Genomic DNA, 17,198 nt, shown 5'->3' with positions numbered 1-17,198 from the left:
GCGCCCCCACAGGCCAGGAGGGGAACAGGTTGGTTTGACTCAGAGCAGCTGGAGGAGGAGCAGATGTTCTGGGTCCAGTAGAACCGGGTCGACTGACTGAAGGAGGGAAACATCTTTAATCAGTTTTATTAATAAACTCTTAAAAATCATTTGGAACAGAAAGTACATTTCTCTTAGGCCTTAATGATTTTGTGCTTTAACTGTAATGAATGTTTTGTAGCCCAACAGCAGGTCACCGGTCCTGTTATAGAGGACAGGTGACCTGTATTTATGCGGCCATCTTGAGTCTTGAAGGCCACATAAATATCTAGGGCGTGCCAGATTTGGCCTGCGGGCCTCGATTTGGCCCCCAGTCCCGAAGGAGTCTGACCTGCGGGCCTCTTGGTGAGGTTCAGGCAGTCTGCATGGTAGACTTTGGGACATCCTGGCTTCTTGCAGGACACCATCTGTCCTCCGTCTCCGCAGCTGAAGCACTCGTCCTCCCTCTCTTTGGTCGGCAGCGCCTTCTTCTTCTTCTTCTTCCGGCCGTGGCCCCGCCTCCTCAGCTTGCGGCCCTTGTCGTCGGATGGAGGGTTGTTCTGTTTGGACGGCGTCGGGTTAGCGTGTGTTTCTGTCCGTGTCATGGAAGGAGCCGGTCTCAGGCCGGGAGCCTCACCTTTGGCCTCACGCCCAGGAAGCCGCTGCAGTTTGCGGAGCCGCATTTACAGACCGTCTTCCCGTTGCCCAGACACTCCAGGTTGTAGTTGAAGGTGAGCTCTGCGCCTGGGGGAGGAACGGTCGTTACACCGGGTCTTTGAACGTTTTCATTTCCGTCCTAAGCAGGAAGTTCAGAGACCTGCAGCGATGTCCACCAGAGCGAACAGTCCCACCCGCGTGTCCCCGCTGACCGTCCACTTCTGCGTCTCACAGTTGGGCTGGCAGCTGTGGTTCATGAAGCGAGCCTCGTTGCCCTTCGGCCCGGCGTCGATTATTCTGTCCTGAAACCAGAGGAAAGGCTCACGGTTAGCCAAGCTAGGCTGGTGGCATCAACCTACGCCTCCCTCTGTGGTTGCCTAGCAACAAGCTGCTGGGTAATGTGCAGGTCAGTTTTTCCTCCTAACTGCTTAGAAGTGAATCATAACGGAGTGAAGCTGGATAAACAGGGAACGTCGGCATTCCCTGTTGAAAACGTTTCGTCCAGAACTTTGCTTTTTTTCTGAGTAAAAGATTTTTGTTTGCATTTTTCCTCCAAACAGGATCTGTTTTACTTTGGCATATGTCACTTCCTGTGTCACTTCCTGTCAGACTGCCGTGCAGAAATCAGATCAGCGTGTCGTTAGTTAGACTTTCTGTAAGCTCCTGGTTCAGGTTTGTTGTTGGTGGATGCGCGACGCACCTTGTCCAGAGTTAACATGTAGAAGTTGCAGATGTCGTTCTCCTGGGCGTGTCGGATCCTCGACCTGCACTCGTCTTCGCCGATCACCTCCCCAACGTATTCGGTCACAAACTGACCCTGAGGAAGAACCAGCTGGAGATTTATCGACGTCCCTGGCGGCGGCGGCGCTCGACTGGACTCACCTTCTTGATGTCGTGGGCGCAGCGAAGGCCCCAGCCGCGAGACAGCGTCCGGAAGATCTGCACCTGGCTGTACTGGCGCTTGGTGAAGGTCTGGTTCAGGCACCGCTCACCAGCCGGACACACCTGCAGGGCAGCGCCAATTTACTCCTTTCACTTTTCACCAGGCCTTAAATTCCACTCAGGGAAGTGGAATGATTCATGGGCCGGCGGTTCTGCTACCTGAGGGTGGCACTCGTACAGCAGCATGCGGTTGATGCATTCAGAGTCGTTCCCACACGGACTCTCSTCTGTCGCCTTGCAGTTGCAGCGCGGGATTTCTGACAGGTCAGCAGTCAGGATCTGAACCTTCCCAATCGGACGATTCACCTGCACAGGCCGGCGCCGAGAGTTACAGAAGCTCTTAGAAACTAATCGATCAGCAATTTAAATCACAGATTAATGGTTTAAATCACTGATTAATGGTTTAAATCACTGATTAATGGTTTAAATCACTGATTAATGGTTTAAATCACAGATTAATGGTTTAAATCACAGATTAATGGTTTAAATCATCTGTCAGTGACTTCATGGTTCTGTTGCTCCAAAACTTAAATATCTGTCGTTTTCTTTTTCTTCTCATATTTTTCATTTCAAATTTTCACAAAATAAAATAAAGCAATGTTTTCCATTTTATCACAATCTGTTAGCTTAGCATACTACAGTCAGAGTAACATAGCATCAGTATGCTAACAGCAGCAACGTATTGCAAAAACAAGAGCAATAGCCTAGCGTTAGCATGCTAAATGACTAGCATAGCAGTAAAACTGAGGAGTTTAGCCTCAGTATTGAGAAATATCAGCGTCATGAAGTTATTTCCGGTGTTTTTATTAAACTCTTTGTGGTTCTAAAAGCTGTTGAGACTCAGAGGTAAAAAAATAAAAATGTGAATACTGCAGTGCAGTGAATCTGGTGTTTTTACTCCGTCGCCATAACTCTGCTTTTCAGACCTTGATGTGTTTGTACGGCGGCGGCTTCCTGTCGTTCTTTCTGTCCTCCTGAAGCTGCCGAAGCTCCTTCTCTGCCTGAAGCTCACGAAATCGCACGGCCGCCTCCTCCAGCGCTGACAACGGAAATAAAACACACTCAGCTTCCTGAAGATGCTATTAAAGGAACATTACAGCTGAATGTTTGATGATCCTCACCTTTCTTGTACGTCGCATCGACTCCTTTGCCCATCCTCTCTTTGCTGTTCGCGTCGACGTCCATGTAGGGGAAGACGCGGGCCTGGTAGGTCCACAGGTAATCGTTGGAGCCGAAGAAGTGAACGGGGAACTCGCCCACGTCGTGCCGCATGCGCTGGATGTTTTCTGGGATGGTTTTGGGATGGCTGACCTCCGCTGGCCACCACCTCGGGTCAGAGAGCAAAGCAGGAAAATAATCCTGACGCTTCATCGTTTAGTTTCAGCTTTTCCAGTGAATTACAGGCAATCAAACCCCTGATGTGGGCAAAAGGGAGCTAGCTGCATATAACAATACAAGCTTCAATCAACAGCAGAGGAGACATTTTAAAGCTTCAGCTCAGTTTGGGAATAAATGTCAGATCTGCCTGCAAAAAAACAGAAGAAGAAAAACTGACTGGACAGAAAAAAGCATCAAGACTGAAACGGTTGATTGAAATAATCAATTAATCAGTTATTGGAATTGCGGCCAACTGATTTAATAATTGGTTAATAGAAAGAACAACACCGACGGAGCAGAAAGCAAAGTGTGTGTATTTTCACACACTTATCTTCCAGGAAGTCACTCAAAGCGCTTCACACCAGCGTCACATTCAGCCATTCACACTCACACATTCATACTCCGACAGGCAGATCGGTCTGAGGTTCAGCGCCTGGCCCCGGGGCATGTGGCAGGAGGAAGCTGGCATCGAACCTACAACCTTCCGATCACAAGATGGCTGCTCTTCCCACGGAGCTGGTCGCCACGGTGGCAGGAAATAAACAAATAAAAACCTTCACAGATACACACGTCATCATGTCTGGTCCAAAAGGAGAGCAACATGTAAAATACAAACGGTGAAGCTTAGAAACGTGTAAAAGTCTTTACACATGAAAGCTGAGAGGACAGAAACAGGAGCGGCGGCGCGGCGGCGCGGTGGAGCGGCTCTGACCTGTAGCGGCCGACCTTCACCCACAGGATGTCCTGGTAGCGCGGCTTCTTCCCCGCCTTGCAGTCGTTGCAGAACCAGCTGCCTTTGGGCAGCTCCATGTTCAGACACTCTCTGTGAAACGCGGCGGGACACGATTCGCAGCACAGCAGGCTTCCTCCTGCCGGACGGACAGAGACACGCCGGGGGTCAAAGGTCGAGACTGTTCCAGACTGATCCACCAACGAGGCTGTTAGCTTAATCTGTCCTTCAGTAACGTCTGAGTGGCATTAAAGAATAAATTAATAAAAATCATCTCCGCTGATGCTAAAGCGCTAATCATAAATGTTAGCTACGCTAATGCTAAAGCGATATACCAATACAGTGTTAAGTGGAAGCTAATGCTAAAATGCTAACTTCAATTTAAATTAGATGTGCCTTTGAAAGATTACAAATCTTTTATTTTACATAATTTATATGTAAATGTTCTATAAACCATTTGAAATTGTTTTGTTTTCCAAGTTTTATTTTAACATTATAGTCGTGAAGTTTGTCAAAATTGGTTCTTTTGTTCTTCAAATTCATTGTTTGGTCAAAAAGTTTTTTCTCCTGATTTTATCGCTGCTTTTAAAAGCTGGTGGTTACCATGGCAACCATGACGTATTTTATCCTTTGTTTTAGATAAGATAATCATATTCCAGATTTCATGTGTAATTTTACCTGTTTTTAAGTCTGATGATAGTTAATGTTTTCATTTTACAGCTATTAGCTGCTATGGAGGACCAGAACCGACATAATAAGAAATAAAAGCATAAATAAATATTTAGTTTTTCCTTTTCCTTACACGAGTTTCCGTCAGGAAAAATAGATATTTCCATTTTCTGCTCGCTGTTTTTCCGTTTGCAGTTTTTCTGCTGCATCGTTATGCTAATGAGGAGAGCTGTCCAGCTCTGCTATTGGCCAATGGAGCTTTGGAACCAACGTCACTGCGTCAGACGTTGTTYAGCTCCAGTCGCTCGCGGCCATCTTTACAGGCCACAGACCAAAACAAACTTTATCCCGGTGGTTTTATTGTGTTACCAACTGCAGTGAAGTTAGTTTCGAGTTGGATTTTCCAATATCYGCCGAGAAAGCGGCGTTTAGCTSAARGTTGATCYGATTTATGARYGATAATTTCAGCCAGTCGTTCTCCRGCTCCCTCCTCARRSCTCRGAGGTTCACTTCACTGCAGTCGGTAACACAATAAAACCACCGGGATAAAGTTTGTTTTGGTCTGTGGCCTGTAAAGATGGCCGCGAGCGACTGGACCTAAACGCCCCACAACGKCTGACGCAGTGACGTTGGTTCCAAAGCTCCATTGGCCAATAGGAGACAGAGAAGGCAGCTCCTCATTAGCATAATGAGGAGCTGCAGAAAAACAGCGMGCAGAAAATGGAGAAGCAAAAAAAGACAAAGCAAAATATCTATTTTTACTGACGGAAACTCATGTGTAAGAAAAAGGAAAAACTAAATATATATTTATGCTTTTAATTCTTATCAATATATTTATTTCTTCTTTCATTTGTTATGTCAGTTTTGGTCCTCCGTAGCTGTCGGCTGCTCACTGGGAGAAATGGCTCTGTAGTTTGATCCTGGTTATTGATTGTAATTTGCTTCATGGACGGAGGCAGAAGCTGCTGGGCTGATTTTGTGTTAGAATAAATTCAGTGAATCTGATGTGAAGTCTGGATCTGAGTTTCACACTTTGAAATAAAGTTACTGGAAAAGAAAGAGAGAAAGTGAAAAGAGGAAAAGGAGCTGCTGCATAAAAAGTCGTCATGAACTTCAAATTAAGAGCATGAATATAAACACCTGACTGCAAGAAGGATGCAGACAGTCAGTAACCAAAACCTTCAACTCAGACGTCGAGTTTTATTCAGATAAGTTAGGAAAAGTTAAGTGATTGAATGTTTTCATAGTTAGCCAAAGCGCTAAATGATGAATTAGCTACGCTGTTAGCACATTAGCGTAAGTGTGTCCACCACTGACAGCAGCCAATAGGAACGCTCGTTGCTAAGACGTGGATATAAGAAAATTAAATAATGCAAAGGGGCTGCACAGTGGTGCAGTGGGTAGAGCTGTTGCCTTGCAGCAAGAAGGTTCTGGGTTCGATTCCCGGTCTTTCTGCATGGAGTCTCCATGTTCTCCCTGCATGGTGGGTTTTCTCCAGGTTCTCTGGTTTCCTCCCACAGTCCAGAACCATGACTGACAGGTTGATTGGTCTGTCTAAATTGCCCCTAGGTGTGAGTGAGTGTGTGTGTGCATGATTGTGTGTCTCTGTGTTGCCCTGCGACAGACTGGTGACCCGTCCAGGTGACCCGTCCAGGTGACCCCGCCTCTCGCCCAGAACGTTAGCTGGAGAGGCAGCAGCACCTCCTGACCCCACTGAGGGACCAGGTGTTAGAAGATGGATGGATGGAAATAATGCAAAAGGGTTCATATTGAAAATGTAAAGGGACGACGCACCTTCGGTGCAGACGAAGCACCAGCTGACGTTGACGTGTTCGTGGTTCTTGACGCCGCGACGTGGCGCGAAGTGGTTGGGGCAGATGATGCTGTTGTTGGAAAGCACAACGCTGCCGGCGGCCATGCACAGGTCGGTGGCGTGATAAGCAACGGGGCAGCGAACGCATCGCACCAGACGGCCTGCGGAGCAACGGGCGCCGTGAGAACGGGGCGGCGGGCCAGGCGTGACCTGCTGACCTTTACTCCGCTGACCTTTGGAGACGGACGAGCTGCCGGGGCTGGAGATGAAGCAGGTGAGGCAGACGTGGATGGAGCAGCGGAAGCTCCGGTGGACCGGCGCGGTGGCGGCGTAGTTAGCGATGCACTCTCCGTGGTAAAACTTCCCGCAGACGGGGATCATGCAGCGGCGAACGTCTTCGCTGCGCTTCTTACACACGAAGCAGGTGTGGACGCCTGGAGGGGGGAGGAGTCAGTGCTGCGATCAGGTGAGGCGCAGCGCTCTGCGGGCCTCCATTATTCCTGTCGCCATGGAGACAGGAATCCCCATAGCAACCAGAACAGGGCCAACCAGAAGAAGGTTACTACCGTATACTGTGACTGTAGGGGGCGCTGTTGGAGTTTACAGCATAATGAAGCAGCTGAAGGAAAATAAATGAGCAGGACAATAAGGAGCACCACAGTAGTAAACATCTTACCACGATGATCGATTTTTGCCTTCATTCTTTCTTCAGGATTTGGTAAAGTGTGGTGTAAAACAGCGCCCCCTGCAGTCCCTATAAACGGTGGTGAATTTGGTCTAACAGCAAAATTGGCCCATCGGAAAGCACAGCCTGGATGGGCCGGTTCTGGTTCTGACCGTTTCGGATCATCAGGAGGAATAAACTGACCTGATTTGCATTCTGGGCAGACGAACTTCCCTTTCGGCGCCTTGGCCAGAGAGATGCAGGCCAGGTGAAACGCGCCGCAGCACTGACCCTCACACAGCAGCAGCTCCCCCGTCTTCTCACACACCTGAGCAGCAAAACCAGGTGAAGGTCAGAACCAGGAAGAGAACCAGGACCCATCAGGAGTTCATCTGACGAATCGCTCCACCTGGCAGACGTTCTCCTTCATGGAGGCGGGGCCTCCCCGGTCGCCGATGATCTTCCTGGCAGGCGGAGGCGCGTCGTCGCCCAGCAGGTCGTCCTTCATGGGGGGAAACCGGTTCTCCAGCAGAAACCTGTCATCCTGCAGAAACACGTCCTGTGGTTCAGACGATGGTCCTGAACCACAGGACCATGGTCTCCTAAAGCTCCTGTCGGCTGACCTCTGACTCCAGCGCCTCCTCCTGGAAGCTGCCGTCGTCAGACTGGAAGGCGTCTGCTGGGGGCGGCTCCACCTGCTCAGGGGGGCTGGGGGCCGCCGGGGGGTCAGAGGTCACAGGGGGGAGGGGCGTGCAGGGCGGCGGCTCAGAGGGCGGGTTCACTTTTAAAGATGGTGGAGAAAAATCTGTGTAGAAAACGATCAATTAGGAGATTCGATGTTCTGAGGTCAAAAATATTTTATAAAAATATAATTATTTAACTTTAAATAGTCGTTTTCATAGTCGAATCCACGTTGTGGTAAAAGCTTCATCTCCCAGTGAAACAACCAATCAGAGCCAGGAGGCGGAGCTTAGTGCTGTCAATCAGGCCTGTGCGTTCGCTGCTCTACCCTTACAGCTGAAACTTTCAACAATATTCGAATTGGTGCTACAGAAATAAACAGAATTAAATTGTTTCCCGTTGAGGAACTGAATCTTGTCAGATTATCGTCTCACTCCAAACTGTTACGACACAGAGGCAGTTAGAACATGAATAACGTTTTATAAAACTAGCATTAGCTTTAATGGCCTTTTCTCCGGCTTCTCCTCCGGATCTGAACAGCTTTGTGTCTAATATTATATTTCATATATTAATTAGTTTGAACCAGCGGTGGAAATGAATGTTTTATGGGAACTCAGACATTTCACCATTTCACCGTTTCACCGTTTCACCGTTTCACCATTTCACCATTTCACCGTTTCACCGTTTCACCGTTTCACCATTTCACCGTTTCACCATTTCACCGTTTCACCATTTCACCGTTTCAGTTTCAAACCAAACCAGCAAATTACAAACATTTATTCTTAACTGTATGAAAACCAATTTCCTGACAATAAGTTTACTGAACATTTGTACAGTGCAGACTAATTCAACGTAACAAAGCTGCAATACGTTCCCTGCTAGTAATTACTAACAGCAGACTTTAACTAGACCCAACAATCATTTCCTCTGTTGAACATTTTGGCTACGACCCAGATAGTATTTACTGAAGACGTGTCACTTTAAATCACTTTAAATCACTTTAAATCATTTTAAATCATTTTAAATCATTTTAAATCACTTTAAATCACTTTAAATCATTTTAAATCACTTTAAATCATTTTAAATCACTTTAAATCATTTTAAATCATTTTAAATAATTTTAAATCATTTTAAATCATTTTAAATCATTTTAAATCACTTTAAATCACTTTAAATCATTTTAAATAATTTTAAATCATTTTAAATCATTTTAAATCATTTTAAATCACTTTAAATCACTTTAAATCATTTTAAATMATTTTAAATCATTTTAAATCATTTTAAATCATTTTAAATCACTTTAAATCACTTTAATTTATACCAACGGCTGTTTTACTTATTGTGTTTTCTACTGAAATTCACAATTATTCTTATTACTAAAACATGTTGATTATTAATTTGATGAGCCGAAATCATTGCTGTGATCAGCAAACCTGACAAATCTCTCATTTTTCTACCCCCCGTATTTTACCCCCTGTATTCTACCCCCTGTATTTTACCCCCTGTACATTACCCCGTGTATTTTACCCCCTGTATTCTACCCCCTGTATTTTACCCCCTGTATTCTGCCTCCTGTATTTTGCCCCCTGTATTTTGCCCCCTCTCCATCCCTGCCTTTACTGTAGTAATAATCCCCTATGTGACGTCACTGTGTGATAATTAGCATATCAGTTAGTTTGACACATTCCTCTGAATTGGCTTACCTGCTTTTTAGCTTTAGCTTTTAGCTTTTGCTTTAGTTTTAGCTTTAGTTTTTAGCTTTAGCTTTAGCTTTTAGCTTTTAGCTTTAGCTTTTAGCTTTAGCTTTTAGCTTTTGCTTTAGTTTTAGCTTTAGCTTTTATCTTTAGCTTTTGCTTTAGCTTTTGTATCCAATCACTTTTCTCGGACTCCCAGTAGCTGAGATGGCTCTATAACCAGAGGGGCGGGCCAAGGAGCACCGAGGGATTTCATTGGATAAGCCCATTGTCCGTGAATGAAATCAACCAATGGGCTGTTCAGTCGATAAAAATGATCTTTGATATATTTTTTAAATGATGACAGCCAGGTCCCACATACAATCTGAGCATCAGTCTGTGTCCAGGCAGCCGTCCTCAGATGCGCTGCTCCAGTTACACCTGTTTATCCAGAGGCGGTGCTAATTCCCACCCCGGTTTAACGGATCCTCCCCTTTGGGAACCGTTAGATTCTCGATCACTGGAGTCGTACGAACCTGACTGAGGTCCAGCATTTGAATTCATCCTCAGTGTTTTAACCTGGAATGAAACAAACACGGTCAGAACGTGAAACTGGACTTTCACATTAAAAATGAACATAGAAATATGAGTTAAAAGAAGCAGCAGGTCAGGAAGTGGAAATATCAATATTGGTATTTTATCTGAAATCATTTATCAAGAGAAACAGAAACTTGACTTTTGTTTTTCAGGTAAAGTTCTGCAATTCAAACGTTTCCTTTCACCACTGATGTTTTATTCACTTCATGATGACCTGGTTCCGTTTTATGTCTTCTAAAACAATCAGATTAATGATTAAACTGGCTGCAGAAAACCACACAAACAGAAAACAGAGTTTGTTCATATGGAGTAATTTCCCATTCCTGGACTCCCTCCAAGCTAAAGGCGGTTCTGATCGGATCCGGGTTCATGACTGATGCTTCACCTTCTTCTTCGGGGCGGCCGACGCCTCGGCCTCCAGGCAATACGCCAGGATCTTCTGCGTGGGTTTCCTCTTCCGCTTCTTTTCAAGCACAGGAGAAACTTCTGCCAATCAGACAGAAATCATCAGAACCAAAAGCAGAACCGGGACCGGACCCTGGACCCAAACAAAAGCAGCAGCAGCTTCATTTCTTTAGCATTCAGCTCGATTCAAGAACCCGACTAACTGCATAATATTCACATTTATTCTGCTAATACAACCAACAATGGGCCATAAAAAAAACAACTTTTAGAAATAAAATGTTGAAACTAAATGGATTAAAAGATCAAATGAATCAATGTTGGCAGGAAAAGGTTGAAATAACTCAGAACCTCAACTTGGATCAAATCCTGTAAAGCTGCAGTTCGTAACTTTAATAAAAACAGTTTTAGAGTTTTGTTCAAACGATCAATCTCTTCTTTCTCCCAGTGCTAACGAGAAACAACCAATCAGAGCCAGGAGGCGGGGCTTAGTGCAATCAATCACAAACTTGTTGGGCGCTGCTTTCTGCTACGTAGCATAGCCTGTAGCGCTATGGCCAGTTAGCATAGCAATGCTAACAGCAGATGAACAGTTTCGTTCCTCCTCCAATAGCACATTTAGCAATGAGTACATGAGGATGATTCTCAGCGCTAAGCCCTGCCTCCTGGCTCTGATTGGTTGCATAGCAGAGAGGAAGTTGACCTGCTGACAGATTATCTGACGGTTGCCTGGTGACGCTTTACGTACTTAAAGGGAATAAAGAGTTCAGCGAAACATCATTTCGTAAATAAGTGCATAAAAGCAAAAACATTACTGTTGCCTTTGACTAGGCCGTCTGGCAGGGAGGGCTCAGCTTCAGGGGGCGGAGTTAAGGAGTCGATGGAAAGCACCGGAAGCTCTTGGGTCGATGGCGGCTCTGCTTTGGAAATGTGGGTTTCTGAAGGCGTGGCTGGAGCCAACTCCTCCGGCGGCGGCGTCAGGATTTCAGGAGGCAAGGAGGACGATGGGCTGTCGGCCATGTTCTTCCCCAAGTCCGAAAGCTCACACAGGGCAGCCACAGATCCAATGGCCTAGTGGAAGAAGAGACTGAGTCGGGCTGCCAATGTATCCAGAACACTCCACACTCAGTAATAAGCTCTGCATCACTGGCCCCCCCTAGTGGTGGGGCATCTGCAGTCAGGCTTCAGAAGCACTGCTTCATTTTGATAGTCGGTTTTCAAAATAAAAGCTTGAGCCGTGCTGCTTCCTGGGTTGTATTTGGTCAAAGGTCTGTCTTCAGCAGCGGCTGCAATGAAAACGACCAGCATATTAATGAGCATTAATGATTCTGATGATGCCAAAATGTTACGTTTGTTACATTGTTGATGATTTTATGACTTTATATTTTTGCACTTTGCTGCTGAAATGTGCTACACAAACAAACTTCACTGAAATGGAGCCAGGAAGAGGAAAAATGTCCGACATCTATTTTGAGATGATCGCTCACAATAATCTTAAATAAAATAATTAACCCCTTCACCTCCACAATTCTCACCTCCTGGAAATGTCCACTATTGTTTTGATCAGTAAATATGTATCAGTTCTGCACAGCAGAGGCACTTAAAGCTGCTGGAGGAGTAAAATTCTGGCCTGAAGAGTAAAAATAAGGGATCAGATCAGAGAGAAAATACTGTCTGCCCCAAGCACTAAAAACACTAAAACTAATGTCTTGATTGCCAAATCAGCCGCTGACAGTCAGTATACACCAGGATTGGCTACAAATCATCTTAATAACTAAAACATTTACAATTAAATACGATTTAATTGACTCTCCTGTAGGGCTGAAACGATTCCTCGAGTGATTCGAGAACCTCGATTATTAAAATTCCTCGAGGAAAATTGACCTGCCTCGAAGCTTCGTTAATTTATGTTTTACCATTTAGCGCACCGTGTTTCAGCCGGAACATTATCTGCGTTGCGCGGAGCTCTGACTTCCGCCTCTGAGTTGTTGACGGAAGCTACGTGTTAGCGGCATAACGTCCAATCTTCAGGTTCGGCCCGCGGGGATTTTACTGATTGGTGATAATTCCGGGTTTTCATCGTTTTTGTGGGACCAATAAACATCCTTAAAATGACCGGCGCGATGCCGGGAGTCCGGCAGCCTTTCTGCTCCGGAGCTGCTGGTTGAACGGCGGGAAGAAGCTGAGGAGGATTTCTACAGGTGAGCGGAGAGACTGAACACGGCGGGCGGCTGAGGGTTGATGCTTACAGGGTCAGAGCAGCTTTACGGACGAACCGCACAATAAACTGATATCATCCCGGTCTGAACAAACGGGAGGCGGAACATGGCTGGTAGATGAGTTTCTGAACGGAGGAGCCGTAAATATCCCGTGTTGCTCCAAAACAGTAACTGGTAGGGAAGCTCAAAGGTGGAAAAAATAGACTGATGTTGATATCCGATAGTAACACTGGTGTTATGGAAGATTCACCAATATTTTATTTCATAATTGTTTTTATCCGATTACTCGATTAATCGTAAGAAAAATCTATAGATTACTCGATTACTAAAATAACCGTTTACAACAGCCCTACTCTCCTGTGACTAAACATGAGTTTGACAAAAACGTTGTGACAACATTGAATTTACTGATGTTTTTAAGTGCGTCTAACTGAGTGACCAGGCTGCCACCGTTTCACCAGCAGGTGTCACTAGTGAGAAATGAATGGAGCACCGAGTGACGAGCCTTTGGGCCGGGCAGCTTCATTTGGCCGTCACCAGCCCCCAACATGAAACCGTTCTGCCGGATGCTGCGCCGCGCTGACAACATGGCGGCAGCGGGAGTTTCAGGTGCCCGGCGAAGGAAGGCCGAGTTCTTTAGAAAGCTCGCCAAAAGAGCGGCGTGGCGGCTATAGTTAATGCTACGTTGGAGCATGAATGTCAAGGGAGCTGCTCCGCAAGAACCACTTCCAGATCCGCCAGTTCGTGTGAACGCAACGGGTTCCAGAAATTCAGAGCAGCACGAGGAGCTGAGGCCACCGTAAGAGGTGTGAGGCCGGCGCTAGAGATGGAGATGAAGCCTCATGAAGCGATGAAGCTTTAAAACCTTTTGCTTTTAAAAAGGTTCATGACTCGATGCTTCATGACTCACTAGTGACACCTGCTGGTGAAACTAACAGCCTGGTCACTCAGGTGGATCAAACTTCCAAAAACTACTAAATGCAATATTGTCACAACGTTTTGATCAAACTCATGTTCAGTAACAGGAGAATCAATGAAACCATATTTAATCGTCATGTTTTAATTATTAAAATGATTTGTCTAATCCTGGTTTATGTTGAAGGTCAGTGGTTGTGTTGGGTTTTATTTTATATCATAGAGGATTTGACAATAAAGACGTTTGATGTTTTAGTGTCTTGGATTTCTAATTGGCTCTGATCCCTTATATTTGGCTACATGTTGAATTTTAGTTCTGCAACAGGATTAAATCTGTTTCTGCTGTGAAATATCTCTGCTAATCAAACTACAAATAAAGTGGAACTTTGCAGAATGTGGGAAATTGGGAGGTGGAGGGTTAATTATTATCCAAGAATCATTTTATTGTGAAGATCATCTCAAAATATTCCCAGATGTCAGATTTTCCTCTTTCTGGCTCCATTTCAGACAATTAATCAAGTTTTACTTCTGTAGCACATTTCAGCAACAATGCAGTTCATAAAATCACAAAAATATAAAGTCATAAAAACATGATCTACAACTGAGGAAACCAGAAACAGACGTTACATTTGATGACCATCATCAACTCACATCAACCATGTCGGTCAATGTTCCTTTTATTTTGGCCACTGAAGACAAATATCCTCCTGATGCGAGACCAAAAGGACAACAACCCATGATGCAGCGCGGCTCATCGGGCTTTTATTTTGAAAACCGACACGCAAAATGAAGCAGTCACGTGACCCAGGTGATGCGACGCCTCGTTTGTTGTCAGTCAGGTGGTTTTCAGCAAGACGACACAAGCCTCGTCGGACACGCCCCCTTTTTACTCGGTACCTCGAAACCTGGATTCAGATGGACCATCAGTACCCGGTGCGTCAACTGTAAAGCTAGCTCGACCCGAACCTAGCTGGACCCGAACCTACCTGAACCAGAACCTAGCTGGACCCGAACCTACCTGAACCAGAACCTAGCTGGACCAGAACCTAGCTCAACCAGAACCTAGCTGGACCAGAACCTAGCTGAACTAAAACCTAGCTGAACCCGAACCTAGCTCAACCCTAACCTAGCTGAACCAGAACCTAGCTGAACCAGAACCTACCTGAACCAGAACCTAGGTGGACCCGAACCTAGATGAACCTGATGCAATGCTATATAGCATGTAAAATGCAATGCATTTGTCCATTCAGACAAATGGACAAATTATCCATTTAAAATGCATTGCATGTAAAATCAATGCATTTTACATGCAATATAGATTAAGATAACATTGCAGATTATTTAAAAACATCATGATATATCATGTAGATATTAGATTTTCCTCCTATCGCCCAGCCCTACTTGTGAGAACGATGTTTGATTCCTGGAGCCTAAACTGATTGCAGATGAACTGAAGCCGATGTTGATTGTAGAGACGGAACAGGGCTCACGTTGCATCATTTTTACCTTCCCAAACAGCTGGACGGACTTTCTGGGTTTCTTCTTTGGGGAGAAGATCTGGTTGTACTCTTCAGTCCATTCAAGGAGTCTCTTGCTGGGTTTCCGTTTTCGTTTATGTTCTGGAAACAGAAAAAGAAGGAAATCATTGAACATTCTGTAGATACTTTATTGAGTAATTAACTTGTAAATGAGTGAATCACACAGGAACAACTTGAGTTTCGATATGGACGACTTGCTGAAAAGCTTTAGAAAGGGAAGACGTTCAGGATGTGTTTACTGATCTGCTGGCTAATTCCATATCTGAATGGACAACCAGTCACACTTTGACAGAAATGGGCTACAGCAGCAGAAAGCCAACCAGGTGCCACTCTGACTGGATGAGAACAGAAACCTGAGGCTAACTGAAACGGCTGGATGATGCCACCTGCCCGTGCAGACAGGTCGCATGTCAAAAGGTCAGATACGGATCTGTGTTGTTCAGACTGTCATGAAAAGATCGGATCACATTAAGGCAAAGAAAAAAGGTTTTCTGGTCCCTTCAGTCTGCAGAGTGAATGTAGCCTGACAGACAGGAGAACATTGGTCCTTCATCCAAAGTCTGGAATAGTTTTGCATGTTTCCTCTGCCTTTAGTCTGATCTGTAGTAAAAGCACAGATAACCACCTTCATCCACTTTACAGGTGTTTTATCTCAGCTCTAATAGCAGGAAGACGTCAGTTTTCGTGTTCGGTTTATCACATTTCGCTACATGGATTGTGCTACAGAAAAACTCCCCGTTGTTGTTATTTTTGTGAGGACGGTGCGTCAGACTGTCCTTACCGGCTGAAGTCTGGTCTTGTTCCTCAGCTTCAAGAATCAAGTCCGTCTTGTTCATCTTGTCGTCTCCGAGGCTGGTTGGTTGTTCCAGGATGAGTGTCAGACATTCCCTCCTTTCCAGAGGAACACCAACCTGCTGGTTGCCCTCCAGTCTTTCCCATCTCTGCTGCTCCTCTTGCCCACTGATGTCTCCACTGCAGCCAGCCTGGATCCAGCTGCTGCCAATTTGTACATCCAGTATTTTTGAAGTAATATCTGCTGTTGGCCAGGAAGTGATTCCTGTTGCTGACTTTACTCCAGGAAAACCAGGTCCAGACACTCTGCGATTGGTTTTCCCTTTCAACCAATGGCTGCCACTCTTTCTGCTACAGGGCCTCTTGAGTTTCTGGCCTTTACCACATCCGTTCTGTCCAATCACACTTTTATCTGCGATTGGATCGGCTTTGCCAAGAACACATGTGTGGCCGTGTCCTTCCAGTGGAGGAGTCTTGTTTGGCATCATCAGCGGCTCCTCCTTCACATGTGCACTGGGTGGCCCAATCTCCAACTCTAGGGGCGTGCCTTCTCGCTCTCTAGTGTCATGCAAGTCCTTCAGCATCATAAGAAAAGTGCTAAACTGGTACTTTGAGTCTGGCCTGAAAGAGACCGGCTTTCCATTGCTGCCGTTTGGTAAGGACTGAAAGGAAACCTCCGTGACATTCTTGAAGGCTTTCATGAAGGAAAACGGTGATTGAGGTGATGGAGGTTGTGTTGTTGGGGGCAGATCTTTGTGCTTTGCCTTAACTATAGATGTAAGGGGTATGAAGTCCATTGGCGGAGTTGAAGAAACTGAAAGGTCTTCATCCTCACTTTTAACATCAGCTTCAAAATCACCTGAATCAGAGAACAGTATGGAAGGGGAGCTACATCTAGAAAAGCAGTCTCCATTGTCAATGTGAGTAGATTTTGCAAGTTTTAAATTAGTGCAAATATCAAATTTGGGCTCAGCAGAATCCTGAACTGTGTCCAGAGGTTTGCTCAGCTTAGTTTGCTCAATCTCCTGCCGGGCTTTTCTACGCTTCCTCTGGTCAACAAGCTGCAAGGCCTTCAGCGCTCTGGTCATCAGCCGACTGCTTGCTGGAAGATGCGCCGGCTGCTCTTTCAGGACTTTCTGAATTTCTTTAGCCTGCTTCAATCTGTGAACAGCTTTTCTGGATTTTGGAGCAGATTGACTTTCAGGGAGGTGAGGACTTCCTGTTGGAGAAGCTGCAGTTTTAGTAGATGAAGTGTTTTCCTCTGAGCTGCCTGGCTGGTCAGACGATGTCTTTGTTTGACTGCAAACAGAAATGTCTTTACATTCTAATCTGTCTGATTCATTGCACAACAAGGTGGTGATACTTTCTAGACTAACGTTTGACGCTGGGATACGTTCTACTTCTGGGCTGCTCAACGCATCAGAAGGTTTTGTGGAAGTGAGAGTGTTGTTTCTGGGCGTGGGAGTGTTGTGTTCGGGTGTCTTGTGTTCGTGTTTCTTGGCGTTGTGTTC

General features: G+C 45.5%; 1 protein-coding gene across 1 annotated transcript in view; it reads right to left on the bottom strand.

Annotated features, from left to right (window-relative positions):
• Positions 1 to 91: 91 nt before the first annotated feature.
• Positions 92 to 17,198, bottom strand: part of nsd1b (nuclear receptor binding SET domain protein 1b) — a 24,782-nt gene continuing 7,675 nt past the window's right edge. The window contains exons 6-24 of the mRNA XM_008401982.2: positions 15,677 to 17,167; positions 14,864 to 14,976; positions 11,039 to 11,294; positions 10,207 to 10,307; positions 9,761 to 9,803; positions 7,494 to 7,675; positions 7,280 to 7,414; positions 7,075 to 7,198; positions 6,440 to 6,640; positions 6,188 to 6,367; positions 3,707 to 3,863; positions 2,739 to 2,944; positions 2,544 to 2,656; positions 1,777 to 1,923; positions 1,558 to 1,680; positions 1,376 to 1,492; positions 836 to 977; positions 656 to 762; positions 92 to 578 (exon numbers count right to left, since the gene is read on the bottom strand). Coding sequence (XP_008400204.1) covers positions 174 to 578; positions 656 to 762; positions 836 to 977; positions 1,376 to 1,492; positions 1,558 to 1,680; positions 1,777 to 1,923; positions 2,544 to 2,656; positions 2,739 to 2,944; positions 3,707 to 3,863; positions 6,188 to 6,367; positions 6,440 to 6,640; positions 7,075 to 7,198; positions 7,280 to 7,414; positions 7,494 to 7,675; positions 9,761 to 9,803; positions 10,207 to 10,307; positions 11,039 to 11,294; positions 14,864 to 14,976; positions 15,677 to 17,167 — 4,343 coding nt within the window. The 3' untranslated portion in view covers positions 92 to 173. The remainder of the gene's footprint in view (positions 579 to 655; positions 763 to 835; positions 978 to 1,375; positions 1,493 to 1,557; positions 1,681 to 1,776; positions 1,924 to 2,543; positions 2,657 to 2,738; positions 2,945 to 3,706; positions 3,864 to 6,187; positions 6,368 to 6,439; positions 6,641 to 7,074; positions 7,199 to 7,279; positions 7,415 to 7,493; positions 7,676 to 9,760; positions 9,804 to 10,206; positions 10,308 to 11,038; positions 11,295 to 14,863; positions 14,977 to 15,676; positions 17,168 to 17,198) is intronic.

The sequence above is a fragment of the Poecilia reticulata genome, unplaced genomic scaffold (genome assembly GCF_000633615.1).
Source record: "Poecilia reticulata strain Guanapo unplaced genomic scaffold, Guppy_female_1.0+MT scaffold_155, whole genome shotgun sequence".
In the NCBI taxonomy this organism is placed as follows: Eukaryota; Metazoa; Chordata; class Actinopteri; order Cyprinodontiformes; family Poeciliidae; genus Poecilia; species Poecilia reticulata.
The sequence above is the reverse complement of the archived record's forward strand: the minus strand, read 5'-3'. Positions and strand labels throughout refer to the sequence as shown.